This window comes from Poeciliopsis prolifica, unplaced genomic scaffold (assembly GCF_027474105.1).
Source record: "Poeciliopsis prolifica strain line A6 unplaced genomic scaffold, Auburn_PproV2 SCAFFOLD024, whole genome shotgun sequence".
NCBI classification, from domain to species: Eukaryota; Metazoa; Chordata; class Actinopteri; order Cyprinodontiformes; family Poeciliidae; genus Poeciliopsis; species Poeciliopsis prolifica.
In genome coordinates, this window is record NW_026562399.1 from 1,124,259 (window position 1) to 1,146,896 (window position 22,638).

The following is a 22,638-nucleotide window of genomic DNA, read 5'->3' on the forward strand; positions in this document are numbered from 1 at the left end:
TTTACGCCTGTCGGATCAAAACAGGCTCCCAAACAGAGCTGCAATGGGATGTTTGTGCTCCGTCTGCTTTCTTTGATGACTGTAAATGAACCGCTGTTGGAGGAGAGGCATAATAAAGGGAGTGCTGTACACAATTATATTTTTAAAAAAGTTAAACTGCAAAATGACGTAACTATTGCTGTGCTTTTTCTTCATTTCCTTCCATGGAAAGTGTACCTGGTCCAGTTTTTCTGTTCTGCCAAAGTTTAATTCTGTTGAAAGAAGCTGTTTCTCTCAACTGTCTCCTTGTGCTTCTTCAGGATGATGGAGAACAATGAGGGGAGGATTCTGTCAGGTGGCTTCCTTGGACAACATATTACTACTACTACATGTTGTCCAATATTGTATTATTGTCTTACAACTCCAGAGTTTTTAGTCTTTTTCAAAGTATGAAGTATAGAAGTTTACTCAAATTTATGCAAGACATTTCTGCAATTATCACACCTGTAAAAATCATGATGGGTAGATGTATCAATGGGAAATTAGATAATAGGAATGGATCTCAGCAAAGAGACTGATAGATGAACATATATGCTATACATTAGGATGAGAAATAAAGTCTGCATAAATTATTTTTGGGATCTATTTACACTCCACCAAAAAAAAAAAAAAAAAAAAAAAATCTCTCCCAGAGATGAAAGAACAAAATTATTTTCTTCTGTTCATGCAGTCATGTAGTCATCTGAAAAAGGAAAAACTGCATCTGAAATCAAGGATGACATATCTTCTTGTTTGAATGCTGGAAGGCTAAAATGTTTTTTTTTTTTTTTTTTCAAACGGTTACATCAGATACAAGCAGTAGCTTGTTCTTAAATTATGTGCAGTAATGTTTTTTCTGCTTGTTTGAACTTCTCAGACATTCTCCACTGGTTCTTGTGAAGTATGAGATGTTCTGGTCACACATTCCTCTGTTCGTATGAATAATGTACAGGTATTTATACTCCTTTTCTTTACTTTTTTAGGACTTATTCAGACCTGGACACAAACTAAATTAAATCCCATACTTTCCTAGGCTGTGTAGAAACCCAGTGGTGTTGACTGAATGCATTGCTAATGAGTATTTACGAACAGGATCCAAGAACCATTATTGCTTCATTATGTCTAATGGCTGCACATTAAAACTGCTTCCAGTACAGCTTGAATGATCAGAACTAGTCAAGAAAGAATTCCTCTGATTATTTCGAGTCTGATTTTAGAAAAGAAACCGCAGTGAAAACATCAAAACTTAAAAAAAAAATTATCAAATAAAAAGCACAAATCACAATTTATTGTATTTTAATACATTTGTATTTATTTACAAATATAAAATGACACACAAATAACAGATGAAGGCTGGGTGATCTACAGGCTGTGGATGATGGTCCGGTTCTTGAGGCCTTGGACGTACTCTTTGGCTTGATCAAAGCCTGTCTTCTCTTCCGCTTTGGGTGGCACACCCTCCACCAGCTTGACGAAGTAGTGACAATGAACCTTGTCCATGATGCCGAACCTGCCTCTGCCATGGTAACGGAGCCTCTTCAGGTACTGCCCTTTGCCGGAGAATGACTCGGCTGAAGGGAAGTAGAAGAAACAACCGGAGAAAAGATATGGAATGACTTTCCATTTTCCAATGTAGCTCTGAATTGAAAACAGTCTAAAAATATTGCAGAGAAAAAATTTGGAAACTCAAACAGATTCCAAACTTCCAAAAACAGCATTGCCTTACAAAAAGTGAGAGGGAGTTCCAAGATGTATTTTTATCTGTAGTAGGGGCTTCCACTGTTAGAAATGTCATATTTCATTTTGCAGATTCTTAACTGATAGAAATTACTTTGACAGTGCCTCATCTGTCATCATGACAAGTAGAATGCTAATAAGAGAAATATCAATCCACATGATTGTTCTGTAAATTTACTTTCCAAAATGATAGCATTTTTAATGAATGTGGGGCAAAATATTGAGATAGGTAAATTTGCTGAAATTTGCTTTTTTGTGCAGTTGTTCATACTGTTTATTAAATGTGACTGGAACCGGCCTTCTATGTAAAGATTTATGATGAACGTAGACATCAAACAGAAAGAACTGTTCACAGAAGTTAGAATGGATGCCACCATCTGTGGATTGTTTTCAAAGTTATTCAAACTTTTATTGTCATAAAAGTCAGATTAAATACAACATGACCGTTTAGACTTCAGACAATTTGAAAACAATCTGATTCATATACAACCCGGTTCAACATATGGAAGAGGGAAAAATTAGATTTTTTTCTTGGGTGAAAACAAAAAAATTGGAATTGGGGTGTTAAGACTCCGTGAAAAAGTGGGGTCTGGGTTGCATATGGGCAGAAAAAGCAGATTTGGGTTGCATTTGCCTAAATCTTTTTAATTGGCCATAAATGTGTACTGAGAATGTACAGGATGAGGCTGAAAGTACCATGCAACACTGAGGGGGGGCAGTGCTGAGTCCTAAAGGCACAATAGCTAACAGCGGGATGTCTCTGCATTCTCTTCTTCTATGCATTGTAGACTGAAGACAAAAAAAGTAAAACAAAGAAAAATGTACATCTCACTCCAAAGCAGGCAATGGCCCACCAGTCTTGTATATTACTGCACTCCAGTAGTTAAACTTCTACATAATTACAAAGTTTAAAATTTGAATTAGTCAAACCTTTAATATAGCAACTGAACTGTTTTTGGATTTAAGACTTTATAACAACTACACTCTTCTGTTCTGATCTTTTAAAATTCTGTTTTGTGAAACATTTTAAATGAAATATTGGTTTTACATGTCGTTTACAAAAACAGTTGAGCACCAATTTGTTTCAGAAATGCAAATCTCCTGTTATTCCCTTCCCTGCTCTGCATGTGACCAAACTACATCTAAACTGGTCCTTTACTTCTATTGGTTTTTGGTTATATATTTAAAAATGTATTTTACTGTGGTTGCAGACACTCACCAACATAGAGGTTGGATTTATACTCCACATTGTGATTCTTGACAGCCATTTCTTGAGCTTCAAGAAGAACCTGAAACAAGCAACGAGAAACTCTCAAACTCATGCAGACATTTTTTTTTTTTTTTCCAAAATTAAATCAGACACAACCACAAACCTCTCTCATAATCTTCGCTCCTTTCTTGTCGTTGAATTCCAGCTGAGCGATAGCCTGGTCGATGGTCATCCCCCTGATCTGAAAGGAACACAACTCAGATTTAATTTGAGGTTGCAGAATCTAAACATTAAGGCTATAAATTAAGGCTAACTAATAAAAGATAAAGTGAAGATTGTTAAAATGTGGGCAGAGAGCAGTCTGGAAAAAAAAAAGTTTGAAAAAATAGACAGAAAACTCTTAAGTTTTTGTACTGCTAACATCAAACTCTTAATTTGTTTATATTTACAACACGAGGTGAAATTGATTACAGTTCATTTTCTTATGAACAAATTACATTTTGATGCATTTACAAAATAATGTTCCAAACTTTTTTTTATCCCATGTTTCTGCTGCGAGTCTCACCATCTTTGCCAAATACCACATCTTGTCTTTGCTGTACTTTATTTGCCTCCTGCTGTGATAAACTTCCTGCAGACAAGCATCATGTTGGAAAATGTTACGGTAAAACCAGGTGTTTTGCTCATTCACGGCTTCATTTTAACCACTGAAGAGACTCACTGCAGGTCTGCGAGGCTCCTCTGGCAGCTGAGGAGGATATACTTTCCGGTTGTTCTTCTCCCAGTGTTTGGTATCTAATGAAATGCTCGTGTGGAGACATGAGAGCTGCTGCGATGCGCCACCAAGAACCTGCAACCTGTAATCATGGCGATGAAAGAGGGAACCAAAAAATTTAGTGGAAGCAGAATTTACCTTGTAAATTACAAAAAGCATGATATGCTACAACTTTTGGAAATTGTTCAGACAGCTTTGAAAATATAAACAAATTATGAGAAAATGTTCAAACTTTTAACATTTACAATTAATTCTATACTTTAAGCAACAAAATAGCTGACAAACTATTAGTTTAATTGACAAGCTGTCAGTTCAAATTAATTAATAGTTGTATTAATAGCTTTTCAAAAATTTGTGAAGATTCCCAAAGAAAAGCTCATAGAATCTTTACTAAGCTGCATTTAAGAAACCCTAAATGATGCCCTGCTTAAAAAACACATTTCTTACACTCGTCAGAACTGGTTTAATCCATGTAATCAAAATAGTCTTAAAAGACAGATAGAAAAGAGAAAATTTAACCCAGAAAATTTCACATCTCAACATTTATTTGGAGTAGAATAATCCACCGATTAGGCTGCGATAGTACAGAGCCTATGCCTATAATTTCTAATCGGTGGATTATTCTACTCCAAATAAATGTTGAGATGTGAAATTTTCTGGGTTAATTTTCTCTTTTCTATCTGTCTTTTAAGACACAGCCTATGTACTATGGCTATCTACTATTGCATTGCCATAGTACAATGCAATAGTATGCGCAGTGCAATAGTGCATAGTAAATGGATTATTGCATTGCCATAGTACATAGAGTGTGAAATAGCCTTGTATTATATCATGTGCTTGGTTTTTTAAATACAATTTAAAGAAGTGATGAAAATACAAATGCTATAATAAAGGATTACCACAAAATGACAGACATGAATTAGTATTAAAACCATTCAGTTCGTCCTCTCAGAGAGCAGCTTCACAGCTAACAGATATTTAATGCCCTTACCTCAAGTGCAGCGACCCAACTATATTCCTAATGAAGGCGACGCCTGAAAAAAAACATCAAAATTTGAAAAAGAAAGTACACATCAAGCAAAAATTTGTCGTTTTTCAAATAAATAAGGTTTGCTTACCACGACCTGACATTGCCACCGCCATATTGGATTATTTCACGACGTCACACTTCAACTTTACGGTAGCAGCGTTTATCTATAATTGAGTTTGAATATTGTGAATATACTTACATGTATAAATGGACGTATAAATGTATAATTCAGTTTTTTGTAGCTTTTTCACCTGATATGGAGACACAAACTGTTTACAACTTGTAAATCCGGGTTTACATGACGGCAAACTCCGTGCGGTTTGACCCTATTAGGATTCCGTACTCGAGACAGGGTTTTTGCGACAACATGCTGCTCTTTAACGTTGCGACTGCAACCCTCCAGGCAGCATGTGAGGAGTTTTTATTTTGCTTTATTTAAACTTAAAATTATGAAATTAATTTAACGGTTATATAAAGTGTCTGAGGCGTCATGCGTGAGAGGTCTCTTCCCGCCTCTCCGAACTGGTACAGCTCGCGCTGCAGTGATGTCAGTAGCAGCGGTTTGCTTGGAGTCGGAGCCAAAAGCGTAATCTACCTGATTGAGGTTTCTGCTGCTTCATGCAGGGTTACAGGTGAGTCTGTTCTCACAACTCCACAAATCACGAGGCTTAGTGATGAGGTCTGTGGGAGAATTTGTTCAAAAATCTGCTTTGAACTTTTTCCACGGTATATTTTTCCTTGTGGCAACTTTAATGACTGTTTCTTAAGTTGCTTGGAATTCTGTTATCTGTTTGGGTGCTTTTACATTTAGGCATCTTTTTGCAACTGATATTTAGTCTAGATATTATAGCCTTAATTTATAACCTTAATGTTTAGATTCTGCAACCTCAATATTATTTTATTTATTAATCATGACGTGCTGAACAGCTGTGTTGGAGCAGAGACTCAGCTGAAACTGTCACCAGAGCTGGAGAACTGCAGAGGGACCCCCTGACCCACTGGAACATTTCACAAAAACCACATAATGTTTTAATGGGGCAATTATTCAGTCCCAATTTTTTTCTCTTCTGCGGGACATTTTTTCTAATAATTCAATCTTTTATACCCACTGTTTCCCTCTTTTTCCCTCTTTCCCTAATGTCCCAAAAACTAAATACTTTTGCTGTCTATGTAGTTTGTGGAGGATGTGTTGTGTATTTTGGACTCATATAATAAAACAAATAAAAACAGAGGTGAAGAGCTCCACCTCACTGTCCCTAGGATGGTCCTGCTGGGAACCTGAGTCAGCAGTGTTATAAAACTGGTTAGATGAGAAGTGAAGGGGTGGGTTTCTTCGCTGGCCAAGCTTCTTTGGCATATTTCTTTTTTCGTGGCTTGTTGATTTTGATTTTCAATCAGGTCAATCCAATTTTCATTTATTTATGTATTTTGGACAGAAACCATTCCCTTTCTCGTCTGCCCCCCAGCCTCTCTATGAGGGAGATATTTTTCATGAACCGGGTCAGTGTTCTGGAACTGTGTTTGACTGTAGGAAGCTTTTCCAGGACCAGTGTGTATTTCTTTTTTCAGTTCTTCTTTGAGTGGTAGTTGTCTCTACCACAGGAACTTTTCACCAGGACTTTTTTTACTTCTGTCATTTTGAGTTTGTGAACTTTTCTTGGTCCATTCTATTATTTTGACTGAAGCAACCTCATTTGGACTTTTAACAGAATTTCTTGAAACCAGTTTTCAGAAATCTGTTTCCAGGAGCAGTTTTAATTATTCTATTTCTCACATTTTCCTGTTTTGAAAATGTTTACAAAAAGGCTTGTTTTGACTCCAAAAAAAAAAACATTTTTAAAAATGAGGAATTTTTTTTTCTTTTTTTTTGACAGCAGCAGCCAGTTTCATATCAGTATTCAGGGGGAGGATTTCTACCCTAGAAAAGCCTGCATGGTCCTACAGAGTGGGGGAGTTCCAACATTTCTGAATAGTGGAAAACAAGAGACTAAAGGCTCATTAATGAATGAAATGCTTTTTGTGTGTTTTGCAGGTGAACTCGTGGGCCACAGGGACTTGGTGTCTGGCTTTTCGTTCTGCCAGCACCCTGAGCAGAGTCAGATTTGTGTCAGTTCCTCCACTGATGGCAGTGTACACTTCTGGGACTCTAATAACAAAACTTTGATCAGGAAAAATGCACCTCATCAGGTTAGCTTAGTATGATTCTAATGCCCTCTGCTGGCCGCTGCCTCACCTGCAACTTTTAGATATTCTTGGGCATAGTTTTCTGCTAAATACTGGATTGTGTGTTGCAGAGCCCCATCTCAGCGGTGCACTGGTCCCCTGCGGATAAAAACCTGGTGGTGTCGGGTGACGAGAAGGGAGTGGTGGTCTGCCACTGGTTCCACACCGGCGACACGTCCAGCTTCTTCCCCGAGCCGAGGACCATCTTCTGCCTCACCTGTTCTCCTCACAGCTGGAAGTCTGTGGCTATTGGGTTGGTAGATCATTATTACATCTCTTCTCAGTTTAAACTTCAGGATGGTGGCTTTGTAAGGTCTTACAGAGCTTAAAATTCAAACTAAAGTAGAAGTTTGGTTACAAAATGAGCCATTTCAAAAATCTCTTGAATATTGAGTCACAATCAAGAGACATGTCTACCTAGCAACCCCAGCAGAGCCCAGCCCCTCAACCAGTAACCTCAACCCCGTTACTTAGCATCCAGCAAACTTTATCAGGCCTGGCAAATAAAAAGACTAGGGCTTATTTAGATTTAAAGCGACAAGAGGCCCTAGAACAGCTCATTCTAAAAGGAGCATGAAATGGATCAAAATCTCATTATGTAAGAACAATTTTATGTGAAAAACATAATGAAAACGTTTTGTAAAACCTTGAACAGGTTATCCGAACAGGTTAGGATAAAAGATTATTCTGACCCGTTCAAGGAGGCATAAAGGGTCACTTTTAATAAAAATCAATGGTTCAGTGGAACTTATGTTACAATAACGACAACTAAACTGCTGCAGGTACAAAGACGGGATGATCGTGTTGATTGACATTAGTAAAAAAGGCGAGGTGATGCAACGCCTTCGAGGACATGACAACGAGATTCACTCGCTGGCGTGGTCTCCGCTGATCGGGGAGGACACACTCTATTCGAGAGCCGAGGACCGTGACGGTAACTTTATCCTGCCAAAAAACGTCAAAAGCCCTGCTGTTTTGTCTTTAATTTAAGTCTCACATTTATTATGTTTCAGCAACAAATAAAGTTTCAGCTGGGGAAGAATCAGGCTGCTTCCTGGCTTCTGGTAGCAAAGACCAGACGGTGAGGATCTGGAGCACTGCTAAGGGAAAAGGTGAGCAATGAGGTTTCTGAAAGATGAAAATGCTTCAAACTTTTCTTTAATTCAGTATTTAGTTTTGAATTTATTTCTAGTTTGCCTATAATATCAATGAGGAAGTTTAGACATTTCAGGATGAAATCACATTTTCTCTGCAGTGAATTTAAGCCCTAAATCCCTTCATGTTTTCTCCTCCTCTCCTAACAGGTGTGATGACATTGAAGCTGCCATTTCTAAAGAGAAGAGGCTCTGCGGTCGACCCCGGGGTGAAAGAGAGGATCTGGCTCAACGTCCACTGGCCAAAGGGACGAGCGACGCAGCTTGTTTCCAGCTGCTTCAGGTCCAGAGTTTTTTCATGGCGTCGTTGGGACATGCAGGAGGCGTAAATGTTTAGATCAAGTTGAGTGTTACTAATCCTCAGGAATAAGTAGCAGAAATAAAAATAAAATGTATATTTTAATTAAAACTATATTGAAGAATTATTTTCAAAACTAACTCTTTGACTTGGACCATGTGCTCTTATCAAGAAAACTAAGAGTTGAACTTGTTGGCGGCCTATTTCTGTTCCAAATACTCTGGAAACCCTATTAGTGGGTGGCATTAAGAAGCAGGACTTTAAATACAAATGTTGTGCCAAAAACTGAAACTGTACAAAGAAACAAAGTCATAAATTAAGTACATTTAATATTAAGGCTATTTTATTTATATTGCAGACAAACGTAAGACAGTGTTTATATTGTTGAATTATTTTCTGCTAAAATGCTCAGCCTGTTGTTCAACTGTTCCTACCACTCCAGCGGTGAGTTGGCAATGTGGGATTTGGCCAAGACTGGGAAGCAGAAGTGGAGTCTGTTTGGAACATCGTCTGAGAGTCAGAACCACAGCCGGATCGTCTTCAACATGAGTTCTGTTGAGCTGCAGGACGGCCGAGAGATTCTCATCAGCACATCCATGGATAGAGAAGTGTGTGCCTGGCTTCCACCCCAAAAATAACTAGTTTTACTTTTAAATTACCTTCTTTTATTTTGCTTGATCTTTGAAAGGTGAAGTCTTTGGGGAAAAAAGCGAGTTGTCTCTAAGAGTTTTTAAACTTTTACTAATTGTTCTAAAAATAAAAAATGGAGAAGACATTAAAAAGAAAAAAAAGAATGGGAAAAGTTCTTTCAGTTTTATTCACTTAAAAAAGGAATACAGATTTAGCTTTTATGCTTCTTAATGTGAATGAAACTTTAAAAGTTCCTTTTCTCCAGCTAAAGATAAATGTTTTATCAGAAACTTTTTGTTAAGACTTACGACAAAATTTATGTCAGATTAGAAATTTCAATGGAACTAATGCTCTTTTTTTAATCCAGCATAAAATCCATGTTTGTTTATGCTTCTGGGATTTTGTGCTTCTTTGCACTGCAGTAACCCCAGACAGATTAGGTGGGTTGAATAGTATTAAGTTGTTCTCTTTTTTTCCCACTGGTTCAGATTAAATGCTGGGACCTAGACTCTCTGAGCTGCTGTTGGACCCTGCCCACCTTGGGGGGACACGTCTACACTCTGACCTTCTCCCCGGTGGGCGTCGGCTGTCTGGCTCTTGGTGTCGGGGACAACCTGATCCGAGTGTGGAATACGCTAAGCACCCAGAACCAGTACGACGTCAGATCTTTCTGGCAGGGCATCAAGTCCAAGGTCACAGCGGTAAGAATTAGCCGTGGTTATCTCAAAATTTTCCAACACTCGGTGTGGTTCAAAAACACAAGATCACAGTAAAACTGTAATCTCAGTGACAGGTGAACTTTTTAAAACCACTTTCTCACAGTGAAGGTTCTAGAGATGAAAAACATTAATTACTTTTTGCTTTAATTGCAGCTGGCATGGCACCCGAAAAAAGAGGGATCCTTAGCTTTTGGAACCGATGATGGAAAAGTTGGGATCTATGACGTTTTCTCCAACAAGTAAGATCCTCGATGGCAGGATTTGTAATACTTCCTCCTTCTCCTGATTGCTTTTGACCGCTGGTTCAAAAAGTGAATTTCATGTGTTTTTATATCCACATAAAATTCCAGACAGACTGAAAGAGTGTCTTTCGCCTTCCAAACCCTTTGGCTCATTTTCCTGCAGCTTCACCATCCTCTCTCTCTCTCTGATTGGCTGCTTGTTCTCCTGAAGGCCTCCTCAGATATCGAGCTCCTATCACAGGAAGACTGTGTACACATTGTCCTGGGGGCCCCCAGTGGCCCCGCTGTTGTTTGGTGAGTCCCTGCTCACTCTAAAATCAAAATCAAGAAAAGTTTAACCTGAAAATTTTGCTTCTGATTCCCAAAGTGCAGCTGGTCTGTGATACGTGTTTGTGTGACGTTTAGGTGCAGAAGAAAAGCAGAGCTACAGTCTGTACAGCTGTGCCGGTGAGGGCGTCATCCTGCAGCACGACCCAGCGAGGCTAAACGGAGAGGCGTCAGACATTGACAGGCTCATCCGAGACACCAACAACATCCAGGTGGGGTAATCTGGATGGCAAAACTAAAATGTTAAGTCATTTCTGATGTAGCTTTTAGCTGAACATAATCAGCTAAAACGAGACAGAACAGGGTTTAAAAAACCTACCTTCTACTGAACCTCTCCTACTTTCAAACAGCACAAGTTGTCTCCACACACCGACCTCAGCTGGAAGCCGGATGGGAAGGTCGTCGCCATCGGCAATGAGGATGGGTGAGTGACTCAAATCTATTTACTCACAGAATGAGGAGATTAGTTCTGTTTGAGCTGTTGAGACTTCATATTTATTTCTGTGTTCATTTAAAGTTCAAAAACAGGACCAGTAAATTCAGAGTAGTTGGGGGGTAGTGGAGGGTCATTGAGATTCTTTTATTTTTAATATTTATGTATTTAATTTTTTTGTTGTTGTATGTTTGTGTTTATGACTTCACTGATTAAACTTTAGTTCAGGATATTTGTGCTGTCCTGAGCCAGAAAAGGTTTAAAAAAGAGGTGGTGGTGGTATAGTTTCGGTTTCCTCAGTAGAATTAGTTTTCAATAAATAATTGTTAGTTGTTTTCACTGGAGAAGGGAGACAACTCTGTCTGGAGTTACATTGCTGGATCACATAGCATTTCTTCTAACTGAATTTGTTATAAACTAGATGAATAGCAATGCAATGATTTATATCGGTATATGATTAATGATCCAATTACGTCAATGCAAAATATAAATATCAATCTCTATCATCAAGATATTTCCTTATTTTGAAATTTTTTACTTTTTACTACAATGCCTGTAAGAGAAAATAGTCGTCAGATTTTAGTTATTTTTTGTGAGTTGAAATAGATGTTAAGTGGGGATGTGATATGTTGATTGCAGTTTTGTGAATAAAATTTTATAGTGACAGACATATCAGCAAACACTGTATTGTTGTCTAATTAAATCAATATGATATTGTGATGAGTCGGGTGATTCATATCCACACATCTTCTGAACATCTGAGTGTTTTGTTTCCCCTGCAGGAGCATTGATGTGTATCAGACTCCCAGTCTGTTGCTGCTGTGCAGCATCCAGCAGCACCACAAGATCATCAACACGCTGCGATGGCACCATGACCACGGCACTGCACCGGAACTCCACTGTCTGCTGGCCTCAGGCTCCAGCAACGCCGTTGTCTACATCCACGACCTTCGCTCTGTCATTGGTTGGAAACATCTTCTTGTCGTTTTCAGAAATGCTTCTCACAACTTCTCCCTCTGACTTCATTTTAAACGTCTCACTGATACTGAGACCTTTCGTCTTTACACAATAACATTCACAATACAATATCCTGAACTAAAGTTTAATCAGTGAAGTCATAAACACAAACATACAACAACAAAAAAAGTAAATACATAATTAAGTACCTGGTTGTATTGTTTCCAATACAACCAGGTACCGCTGAGGTAGAGGGTATTTACAAAATGATTGCATGTATGCTGAAAATCAACTGATATTCTGAAGCATCTTCGTTTTTTTGATATTGGCTCTCCTCTCAGGGTGCCATCGTATCAGGGAAAAGTAGAGGGGAAACAAGTTTTGTTGCTTTTTTGAATGCTCAGTGAGTTGGAACTAAGCGTCTTGTGTTTTGCACATATTTAACTAAATCTGTTTTAATTTGTAGATTTAGTTTTCTTTCATATGGAGTCAAAGTTTAGTTTATTTCTTTCATCTAGCTTTGGGGAGCATATATTTGATCATCTCTCTTTCTGCAGAGAATCCTCCAGAGAGCCCGGCGGTGCTGACCGAGCCGTACCGCCGGCTCTGTGGTCACACTGCTAAAATCACCAGCGTGGCCTGGAGTCCGCACCACAGCGGCCGACTCGTCACCGCCTCGTATGACGGCACGGCTCAGGTCAGTCTGGACATGTATCTGGGTACTTTACTTCTATGCAGTCCTGAACTATATAGAATTAAATATTTTCCAGGTTTGAAGAAGAAAGTATAGGGAGATATTAGTATTTTATTTATTTATTTATTTATTTATTTTGTTGGACAGTGATATTTAATGGTGTCTCTCCATATAGGTGTGGGACGTCCTAGAGGAAGCAGCTGTCTCCAACTACCGCGGTCACACTGGGTATCTGATGTGTGTGGACTGGTCTCCAGCGGATCCAGATGTGATCTGGACTGGAGGGAAAGACTTCACAGTCCAGGAATGGAAAGTCTCCCAGCAGGAATTCATCAAACCTCCTAAAGGTAAACACGGACATGAAGAAGATCTGTGTGCCAAGACAAACGGCTTTCTGTTACACCGTGCCGCCATTTAATCTCAGGGAAGAAGATGGTCCTGATGCAGGAAAAGAAGCAGAAGAAGAAGAACAAGATGACGTCAGGATCTGTTGGACAGGCAGAGCCGAAGATCAACGGCGAGCCGGCGACTGAAGGAAAGCAGTCAGAGCAGGGTCTGTCTGAGGAAGACGAAGAGGAAGAAGTCAGATCAGCTAACAGTCTGGAATCTCCAGCTGGTATGTGAACAATGTACAGTAAATGGAGCTTATTAATTATTATTTTATATGAAACAATTTTGTTATTCTTAGCAGTTAATGAGGCACCAAGGAAATCCACTCCTGCTGCAAAACCTAAAGACAAACCAGGTGGGTGGATTCATCTTTTCTGAAACATGAAGAACTGAACAGCTTGGTTATGAATAATCCATTCCTCCATTGTAAATAACTGCTCAATATCTCATAATGATGCCTCTCCAGACCTGATGAAGAAGAAGAAGCCTCGCTCCATGTTGCCTCTCAGCACATCCATGGACCACCGGCCCAAAGAGGAGCTGCTGCAGGACTGCCTGACTCTGGCTTCAGTCAAACACTGCAGTGGTGAGAAGCTTAAAGTCAGAGGGTTCATGGCTTTAATCCATCTAGAGAAATATTTACAAGTTCTTAAACTAAACCAAAACGAACTATTCACCTGTTGATCTGTCTCCATACCTAAAGGCATCTGATTGGTTGGTTTCATTCATTTGGTTTTATGTTTTTAAAGAAAGAATACCAAGCAGCTGATTTGAATGACATTGAAAATACTTTTCAGTCGTGGTGCAGCAATTGATCAGACATGATTTCCTTAATTTTGAGAGAGCTGCAGTTTTCCAATACTTAAATGAGAAACTGAGCTTGTTTACCATCACAGAGGTCTGAAAATCAGCAGTTCACAGTCATCACCACACTGTTTTCACTTTTATAACAATAAAAGTTATTAGTGAGTTGGAACTAAGCGTCTTGTGTTTTGCACATATTTTTGCGACTTTTTGTATATCGGCCAAAATCAAAATCAGCATTGTCCAGAAAACTGTAAGCCGTTGCACCTCTACATTTCAGAAAACTTAACAAATAGAAATCTGGATTTCAATTACACACAGCTTGATTCTGTTTAATAATTTGGTGACGTCTGAAAGCAATTAGATGAACAGTTTGCACTACTTTGTATTTCTATGTCACATAAAGACACATTTTGTGGAAAGGTTCAAGGGATGTGAATATTTATTGCTAGGTACTGTACTTAAGGTTCTATATTTTGACTTGCGCATTAAACTTTGTCACTACATACAAAATGGTCAAAGACCTGTTCATGAAAGCGTTTTTGTGTTTTTAGCGCCACCTGCAGGCTGTGTCCCTGGCCAAGGAGATTATATCCACTTGGGTCTATTTCATGACAGAGAGGCTCTGTACCGCATGTTTGAGGCTGAAGGTTTGTGGGATTTCTCTTCTTCAGCTGCTGAATGTTAAGAAGTTCAGAGTCAAAGCCTGAACTATTTTTCTTCTCTTGTTTAGAGGAGAGCCACGTGGAGGCGGGCCACTACGACTCTGTGGTGTATCTGCGGCTGTGGAGTGGAGACCTGCAGGGGGCGCTGCAGCTTGCCACAGAGAGAGGAGAGCTCAATGACCACCTGCTCTCCATCGCTCCCATGGGTAACAGCTTCACCTCAGCAGACTGTTTTTATTGTTGTGAACAAGGGTTCCCTCTAGTGGTGAACAGGAGAATTTTACATTTATTCCAGTATAAAACAGTTTGGTTTTATTTTCTTCTTGTGCAGCTGGCTTCGAGGTGTGGAGCCGTACGGTGGAGGCCTTTGTCAAGCAGCTGTGTCTGCAGGAGCAGTTCCTGAAGGCGGCGTCACACCTGCTGTCCATCAACAAGCTGTACGAGGCTGTGGACCTGCTGAGGTCCAACAAGCTCTACAGGTTCATGTCTCCCACAATTCATACACACAAGGATGTCTGTGGAACTTACTGTCACTCTCTGTTTAATTTAAGTTTACATCAACTCATCATGGGCACTAGGTTCCATTTTTAGTAATTTTTGTAGAGTAGGGTAACTGCACAACATGTGGCTTCAAAGACTTTATAAAATAAGAAATGGGTGTACAAGATTGAGTTTATTGTGGAAATTCATGTTCCTTTATTTTACTGATCTCCTGAAGAAGCTCATCTCAAAGGTGTTGTGAATGGTGATGTTGTGGGCAGGAAGAATCTGCAGTAGCAGTCAGTCTCAGAATAAATCTGAAGTGACTTCTGACTGAAGACCGTTGCTGTAGGACAGTTTCATGATTGTCATGATATAGCTCGACATCTGGGCAGAACAGACTAATTCACAGTAACATGTCCTAGATGAGTCAGTTGTTAGCAAGCACTGCTAATCCACCTCAGTTTCTTTTGCTGAAGATGTTTCAACTGAAATAATGGAGGTGGTGGGACTATACTGTAATTTAGCAACTGGATCTAAGGAGTGGTTCCAAACACAAGAAGGTTCAAATAAATAAATAAAAGCTTAAAAATAAGTGACATAAATTCTCTTCTAAAAGCACAGAGAGAAGCAGAATATTTATGGCACAAACTTTAGTTTTAATGCTGTTGATTTTTGTACTGTTCCTGCATCTGGTCTGGTGTTCCTCAGGGAGGCCATTGCTCTGGTGAAAGCCCGGCTCCCTGCAGACCAGCCTCTGCTGAAAGATCTCTACACATTCTGGGCTGCTGTGCTGGAGAAAGACGGACATTTATCTGCTGCCGCTAAATGGTCAGAAGCAGGTCCACAGAACTAAACCCAGAATTCACAATCTGAATTCTGGGTTTATATTTTCTCTCCTCCTCCTGCTCAGTTACCTCGGTGCCGGCTGCAGTTTTGACGCAGCCAAAGTCATTGCCAGGAAGAACGACGCCCCGTCTCTGAGGACGGCGGCTGATTTGGCGAGAATCTCCGGAGAGGAAGTTCTGGGCCAGACACTGGCTCTAAGATGCTCTAAAGACCTGGCAGCTGCTCAGGACTGGGTCGGAGCGCAAGAGGTTCTAGGCTCGCAGAGCCCCCTGCTGGTCAGAGTCTGTGATATCCTGAAACCACTCATTTGTTTGCATTCAGAGGATTTAATGTGGCAGTTTGTGTCTTGCAGGCCCACCGGCTCCATCTGTGTGTGGCTGAGCTGCTGGCCGCGGCGCTGGCGGACTCCGGCGTCCTCGACCCAGCTTCCTCCGTCTCCACTCATGGGTGGGCGACCCTGAATGGTTCCAATACCTTGCAGGACAGAACGAGAGACATCTGGGAAAAAGAGTTTAATGTTTGCCTGAATTCAGCTGGAGATCGGAGCATCAGTACGCTTCTGGAAGAGCTGAAGTCTGTGGAGACTCCAGCACGGAGCGCCAGCATTCCTCTCAGACAGGTTCACTCCAAGACCACAGAGAGCATTCACAAAACAGAAAACTCTTGGGTTGCTAAATTAAAAAATGAAAATACAAATATTTGAAACAGATACATACAATACATACAGATCAGTGGTGGCTAAATGCTGAAACTTTTCTTTCTTGTTCTGGTTTGGCTCTGCCATTTTTTTTTCCTGCATCAACCACCTCTGCTTCTGGTTGGAGGCCAAACTACAACACTGGAATCATGTCTAAGAAGGCTTTAATTGATTGGAGCTCATTTTGACCTATGAAACCTTTAATCGTAAGTTAATTATTTTGTATCAGTTCATTATACAAACCCATTTCTGTCCATGTTCAGGTCCTGCTGTACTCCTCGGTTCATCTGACGCGCTCGCTGCTCAGCTGGCTGCTGAGCGACGACGAGCGGCTGATGTCGGAGCTGTGGCAGGCTGCAGCTTGGATCAGAGACTCTGGACACTTTGAGGTCTCTGCTGCGTTCTGCCGGCTGCTGTTCCCAGAGGGTATCAGTACTACTTCAAGCTTTTATTTAAGCTGGTTTGAAATAATTCTAGAGATTTCAGTTAATAATAGTTAAGAGTTGAGTGATATAGCTTTACAGTAAAATTAGATTCTTTTTTAGACCAGATCAGATTTGTACTTATTTATTTTTTGTTAAGATGACAGAAACTATTTTCAAAAGTGACTTATTTCAGTCATCCCTCCTTAGAGTTGTGCTACAAGAGTCTTTAATTATGAAAATATAGTCATTAGCAGAATAAATGCAACTTTACTAGAAGGACTTCTTAAATAGGAGAAGTCATTTTAATAAAAAAAAAGTTGAGTTTTTGTAAAATGACCTAATTCTTCTATTATTTCAACGTTAATGTCAGTCTACTGTATTCTTGTAATATGACCACATTCTTATAGTATACCTGAATTTATAGTGCAAATATAAGGCAGCTTCCCAAGCAAGATGGTGGCTTTGGTTGTGTTGACATCACTCTGAACTAATGAGAAAAATCCAGATGTTCTGAAAATTAGATTAATGGATAAGATTAATTTACCTTCCAGCCTTGACATAAACTAATTGATTGGTTTGTCATACAGGTGATGTCAGGATATTTTCTAGGAAACATTCCAAAACACTCCACCTCTCTGAAGCCGAAGCTGGCAGTCTGCAGGCAGTCGTTTGTTACCACCGTCTGTATGAGTGCTGGTGGAGGGACTCGGTGGTCCAAAACGGACCTGGCTTCTGCAGCAATAACGAGCCGAACAACGAGGCAGGAGCAGTGGAGTTGAAAGAACAGTGCTCTCAAGGACTGGACTTTGAGCCATCAGTGCTTCTGTCAGAGCCTCATGCCGCCTGTCAGGCCACTCAGAGGTCAGTGAGAGAGACCCAGGAGCGACTGTCCACCATGGTTCTGCAGCACAGCCGTGTCCGGGATGGACGGACGGACTCTGGGAATCAACAGGAAGGCAGTTTATTTCGGACAGCAACCTCAGACGTTGAGCAACGGTCAGGATTGTTCTCACTTATTTCCATTTGCTTTATCTGGAGAAGTGTCTCTTAAAATATAAAAAGGTCTCAATTAAACAAAATGTCCTCATCAGGTTTCACATTTTATTAAGCTTTGCCTCATATTTGTACAATTCAGCAGCTGTGTTAAGTCTGTCATTAAGGTTACTGTATCTTTAAAAGTCCCAACCCTAGATGTAATAACACTTGACTTGTATGGCGGAGCTGGTTTTAGTTTTACTTGATGTTTGTCTTGAAGTCAAATTCTTTGGAACATTTCAGACCAAAGTTGCTCTTCTTCCTGATGTTTTTGCAGATCTCAAGAGGAAGAGACTTTCCTGTCTTTATCCTCAAAGATGTTCAAACTCCAACAGACCCTGGAAAACATTCCCAACACAATCAAGGTAATTAAAGTTGGTTGGCAAGAATTGATACCAACTATTCCAAGAAAAGGACAACTCCTTTGGATGTTTTTGTCTTGCAGATGTTTCCTCGTCCAGATGTGGTGGAATGTTGCCTTCTTCTCTTGCATCTTGACAAGTCGTCTTCCGTCTCAGAGGTCCTTAGACAACAGGCCAAAGATCTGCTCCAAAAATACGGAACCAGTCTGCCTGTCCTGAAAGCCTCCCGAAGATTCCTGATGTGATCTGGTTTCCTTCAGACAGAAACACTTCACTTGCACAGCTTTTTTGGAAATGAAATAAATCTTTGAAACAGATCCTGAGTCGAGTCAAACTACATTCAACGCCCTTTACCTGGTCGGAAGATAAAATCTTATGTTTTCAACAAACCTGGAAGCAGAAAACGACTGAACTCACAGAGCATTTACCTCACTCAGAATGAGCTAAAACATTTTTAATTTTTGTTGAAATTATACATTTTAATTTATAGGCCCTTCCAGCATCAACTTAAAAAAATAAATCCCTGCAGGGGGGAAAAAAAAGGGGTTGAGGAAATTTGTCTGAGAAGTCTTTAAAATCCCAGGATGTCAGGCGCTGGTCCCACACTGTAAAAACAAACACATTAAAAAAAATTGATCCGACTTGTTTGGCCTGAGACTCGGCTAAAAAGTGACATGGAAAGAAACGAGTTGGCCGCTAAGGGATCTGTTCCCGCTCTGAGTCCACTGAAAAAGTCGCTCGGACATGTTCACACAAGTTCCTTGTTGGAGAGCAGAAATCTTTTTTTTTTTTTTTTTTTTTTTTTTTTTAAACGAACGAAGCTGAGCAGGCACTCAGTGTTTGTTGTTGGTCTCCTCCTGTCCCGACCCGGAGAGCCCGTTCTGTGGCTGGCTGGATCCAGATCCCAGGCCGTACAGCCGTCCGCAGTACTTGGCGTCGTCGATGTGGTCTTCAAAGAAAAGCTGCAAAGACAAGAACAGCTTAAATTAAAAACAGGGCTGTGCTAAAGTTTTCAACTAACCTGAATTCATTTTTATTTTCCCTTTCAAGAAGTTCTGATAAACAGATTCTGAAGGATCATGGACTTCAGCTGACAAAAACGAGTTAACAATCACTTCCTGAAGAGGAAATGACTGTTAGAGAACAGGAGTGCGTAAAGAAAACAAAGGTTATCAGTTTTACTCTTTAGAGCTTTAAACGTTTGTTCCAAAAAAAGACAGGAAATGTTGGTAGCTTTTAGGGAATCTGATAATTGAGGTAAAGGTACAATTACTCCAGGGAATTCACCCCAACACTCTTATTTACACAGTTGATGAGGAATGTTGAGCTAATTTCTAGCTTGTTGAAAATGGTAAAAATACTGTTTTACAGTAAGTTCAGAAAGTTCTCCTTGTATCTGCTCCAAATACAAACAAATCAAAGGCAAAACATATTTTACACAAAACTCTGATTGTGCCATTAAATCAAAACAACTCAGACTCTCAGGGCAAATCATTCTATTTTTGACCCTTTTCGTTTCTGCTTAGGATTTTAGCAAAAAAAAAAAAAAAGTCTGGTTTTGGTGAAACGTCAAATATCATTAAAAGAAAAAAAAATAACTTGTTAAATGAACTTTAAAGATAGAAAAAGGTCAACTCATACTTTTTACCTTATCTGTCTCATTAATACTCACTGTACAGAACAATTTCAAAAATGTATAAATACAGAGGGCTACTTTAGTTGCATATCTTCCAAGGTTGAGGCTCAATTTACCTCTTTCATCCTGAAGAAAGCCATCCCTGTGAGCAGCGAGTCGGATCCGGCCTGATGCTGCCGTCCGATCCTCTTCAGCTCCAGCTGATCAGCTACTTCCTGCAGGCCTCCCTGCAGCACAAACACAGCAGGCGGGTGAATCCTGGCTTCTCCAGTGACCAAACTGGACCAAATATAAGACATGGTTAGCCATTTCAGCAAACCTTGAGACTTTTGCAGCTCTTCATCAGGTACTTGACGTCGTAGATTGCAGGAAAAAACAAGTTGAGGATCTGAAAGAAGTCATGCTCCTCCTCAGGAAGCCGAGCATCAGTCAGAAGCTTCACCAGATAGCCAAAATCGTAACCACTAAAAAAATCGAAGATGAGAAAGTTCATCACAATACATTCGAATCACAGGGGCTACATCTGCTAGGTTTAAAAGAAAAAAAAAGTTTAAAACCAGCCAACCTGTGGAAGGAGAGCCACTTAACGTTTTCACAAAGTACCAGGCCGGACGTCATGAGGAGCTCTGCAAAGTACAGCGTGTCAATTCCTTCTTCTTCGTGTTTTTTGAACTGGAGGCCAGAGTTCTGCAGCAGGTCGATGGAGTCCTGCGAATACATGTCTTCTCTGAGGAGAAGATCAACATCACATTATACAAACAAAATTAAACCTTTGTCATCAAAAGATATTTTGTTCACACTGAATCACCAGGGAAATGGTTTTCCACCTACGTGAGGTTGAATTTGAAGTTGAACTGCCACGTCGTTGTGCCTGGAGGGTAAGTGCCATCCTCGTTCATGAACGTGAGTCCGAGCTGGATGATCTTCAGGAGGTCCACGTTGCACCTCAGTAGCTGGTACTGGTAGTCCACCGTGCTGCGAAACTCTCCGATTGGCCGCACAACAACCCCAGGGAACTCTGTGTCCTGTGTGAGACGTAAACATCACTGATCTATCAAAGTGACAAGAGTCAACCACTTCATCTAATTTCTCCAAGGAAAGTAAATAGGACTAGTTCAGGTATAGTTTAGGTTTGGATTTGTGAGCATAGAGTGGATCAGCTGATTATTAACAGCTTAGGATGCATGTACATAAAATGTATTTTGCTGAACCAACAGTCAAAACTCTCACCATGGCGACGTAGTTGTAGCTTTGGATAATCTGTCTGATCTTTCTCATCTCTTCTTCCACATTGCTCGCCCAGACTTCACAGATGATCTGACTGGAATCTGCAAGTGCAGCTGGCATGTTGGTGGGTGGGATGAGAAGCTAAAATCCCAGCAGTCCTGTGGCACTCAGTGGGAAGCAAAGAGTGAATCCGATACAGAAAAGAGGAACAATCCTGGAAGAAGAAGGAAAGGAAAATGTCAGCTAGTCTGCCCCTTTTTCTGCAGTGAACATGCAGAAAAACCTGCAATATAAACTCAAACCAATTACATTCCAGTCTGTAAAAACACCTGGAAAACTTATCTTCTCTGACGCACCTGTATCAAGATTATAAATATATCTTTCAATGCATAAACGTGGAGATATAAAATGACTCTGTTTTATAACTATAACTGTTTCTATATTTGAAACAAACATCATGGGCTGGCATACCTGATTCAAAAACTGGACAAAAATGGAGCAAAACATGACATCACAAAACCGCCAGAAAGCCTGTAGAACTGAGGTTAAGAAAAATCTAGCTCCATTATTATTAATGCACAACAACTTTTTCATTTAGAACCTTTTATACTTTTATCCTATTTGATATACGTCATCATTTTACTTTTCTCGTGTTTAATCATCATCAAGATGTAATGCCCAACATTTAGATTAAACAGATTAGATGAAATAGCATAAGAATTTGCTCATCCTGTTGCCATGACAGCAGAAAGAGCAACCGTTAGCTTAGTTAGTTCAAATTCAACTTGAAAGCACCAAATGCAAAGAAAACTGTTAACTCCAAGCCATTCGCAGGAGTATGCTTACACGAAATTCATTAAATTCACTGTAAGCGACCAGTTTGAAACAAAAACAAACGACGCAACGACGGAGACACTAGCATTTAGCTTAGCATCGAAGCTAACCTTCGACTGGAAGCGGCACAAAAACAAAAAGGAAATAAGAAGCGCTTCCCTGTTCCACTCCTCCGCGTCTTGTACTTGAGCTTTATTTACCGTAAGGATAATACATTGACGTTGAAAAAATGATTAAAATCTAATTGTACCTTGTGTTTTCTTCAATCGAAGCCTGTCAGCCTGGTTGGTGTTTTCTTATTCGTTTTTTTGCCTCTTCGTTTTCAAAACGCACAGCAGCACCACCTGCTGACAGGGAGTGTTTGCCTGATGACGTGAAATCTCATAGCCCCTCAATACGTACTCAACAGTTAAAATACGAGAACAAATTCAAGTCTTAGTTTACAGAAGCACACTGTTTTTTCTGATTTCTTGTGAGTGTTTCATATGGATTGATATACATATTTGTTACCGTTTCTAATTTTTTTCTCCGTGCCTACTGATATGTTTGTTCTTTTTAAATAAAATATTTTTAAAATTACAAACAAATCTATAACACACATACTGCTCCTGCATTGAACATTTTTAGTGATATAAACCCTGGCTGTTTGGATGAAGATGCTTTAATATTTTTAAACTTGTATGTTGCCTTAATATACTGGACTGTATTTTAAACTGATAATGACATTATGCTGTTTTATATTGTTTTCAGACATGACAGTCTAATTTCCTATCAGAAGCAAATATAT

General features: G+C 39.8%; 3 protein-coding genes across 4 annotated transcripts; 1 reads left to right on the forward strand and 2 right to left on the reverse strand.

Annotated features, from left to right (window-relative positions):
• Window positions 1–1,309: 1,309 nt before the first annotated feature.
• Window positions 1,310–4,921, reverse strand: mrpl22 (mitochondrial ribosomal protein L22). The gene is made up of 7 exons (XM_055046694.1): window positions 4,859–4,921; window positions 4,732–4,774; window positions 3,687–3,822; window positions 3,531–3,596; window positions 3,129–3,206; window positions 2,975–3,044; window positions 1,310–1,589 (listed from the first exon to the last, which is right to left on the reverse strand). The coding sequence occupies exons 1-7, from the start codon at window positions 4,881–4,883 to the stop codon at window positions 1,381–1,383; spliced, it is 627 nt and encodes a 208-aa protein (XP_054902669.1). The 5' UTR covers window positions 4,884–4,921; the 3' UTR covers window positions 1,310–1,380.
• Window positions 4,922–5,136: 215 nt separating this feature from the next.
• gemin5 (gem (nuclear organelle) associated protein 5) lies at window positions 5,137–18,471 on the forward strand. 2 transcript variants are annotated; one of them, XM_055046705.1, is made up of 28 exons: window positions 5,137–5,402; window positions 6,803–6,957; window positions 7,065–7,246; window positions 7,776–7,927; window positions 8,007–8,105; window positions 8,298–8,430; window positions 8,888–9,053; window positions 9,564–9,776; window positions 9,948–10,033; window positions 10,248–10,330; window positions 10,442–10,575; window positions 10,714–10,787; window positions 11,579–11,760; window positions 12,311–12,450; window positions 12,623–12,794; window positions 12,872–13,063; window positions 13,136–13,192; window positions 13,304–13,423; window positions 14,196–14,291; window positions 14,375–14,512; window positions 14,638–14,785; window positions 15,498–15,617; window positions 15,700–15,910; window positions 15,988–16,254; window positions 16,596–16,758; window positions 17,345–17,753; window positions 18,070–18,157; window positions 18,238–18,471. In XM_055046705.1, exons 1-28 carry the CDS (start codon window positions 5,261–5,263, stop codon window positions 18,397–18,399), a joined length of 4,284 nt encoding a protein of 1,427 aa, XP_054902680.1. In that variant the 5' UTR covers window positions 5,137–5,260; the 3' UTR covers window positions 18,400–18,471. The 2 variants fall into 2 exon arrangements, with proteins under 2 accessions (XP_054902680.1, XP_054902681.1); XM_055046706.1 differs by having other exon boundaries at window positions 13,139–13,192.
• Window positions 18,472–18,593: 122 nt separating this feature from the next.
• On the reverse strand, window positions 18,594–22,209 carry cnot8 (CCR4-NOT transcription complex, subunit 8). The gene is made up of 7 exons (XM_055046707.1): window positions 22,102–22,209; window positions 21,021–21,231; window positions 20,622–20,815; window positions 20,356–20,517; window positions 20,110–20,254; window positions 19,907–20,017; window positions 18,594–19,116 (listed from the first exon to the last, which is right to left on the reverse strand). Exons 2-7 carry the CDS (start codon window positions 21,135–21,137, stop codon window positions 18,988–18,990), a joined length of 858 nt encoding a protein of 285 aa, XP_054902682.1. The 5' UTR covers window positions 21,138–21,231; window positions 22,102–22,209; the 3' UTR covers window positions 18,594–18,987.
• Between the last annotated feature and the right edge of the window lie 429 nt (window positions 22,210–22,638).

Excerpts from the sequence above, each read along its gene's own strand:
- gemin5 (XM_055046705.1), top strand. The coding sequence starts at position 5,261 with ATGCGTGAGAGGTCTCTTCCCGCCTCTCCGAACTGGTACAGCTCGCGC. Across the intron at positions 9,777-9,947 it reads TCAAGTCCAAGGTCACAGCG|CTGGCATGGCACCCGAAAAA; the intron begins GTAAGAATTAGC and ends CTTTAATTGCAG. Across the intron at positions 15,618-15,699 it reads TTATCTGCTGCCGCTAAATG|TTACCTCGGTGCCGGCTGCA; the intron begins GTCAGAAGCAGG and ends CCTCCTGCTCAG.
- cnot8 (XM_055046707.1), bottom strand. The coding sequence starts at position 21,137 with ATGCCAGCTGCACTTGCAGATTCCAGTCAGATCATCTGTGAAGTCTGG. Across the intron at positions 20,255-20,355 it reads AAGTGGCTCTCCTTCCACAG|TGGTTACGATTTTGGCTATC; the intron begins GTTGGCTGGTTT and ends CGATTTTTTTAG. Across the intron at positions 19,117-19,906 it reads CTTTCTTCAGGATGAAAGAG|CTTTTCTTTGAAGACCACAT; the intron begins GTAAATTGAGCC and ends TTGTCTTTGCAG.
- mrpl22 (XM_055046694.1), bottom strand. The coding sequence starts at position 4,883 with ATGGCGGTGGCAATGTCAGGTCGTG. Across the intron at positions 4,775-4,858 it reads GGTGGCAATGTCAGGTCGTG|GCGTCGCCTTCATTAGGAAT; the intron begins GTAAGCAAACCT and ends GTTTTTTTTCAG. Across the intron at positions 3,823-4,731 it reads GTTGGGTCGCTGCACTTGAG|GTTGCAGGTTCTTGGTGGCG; the intron begins GTAAGGGCATTA and ends CCATGATTACAG.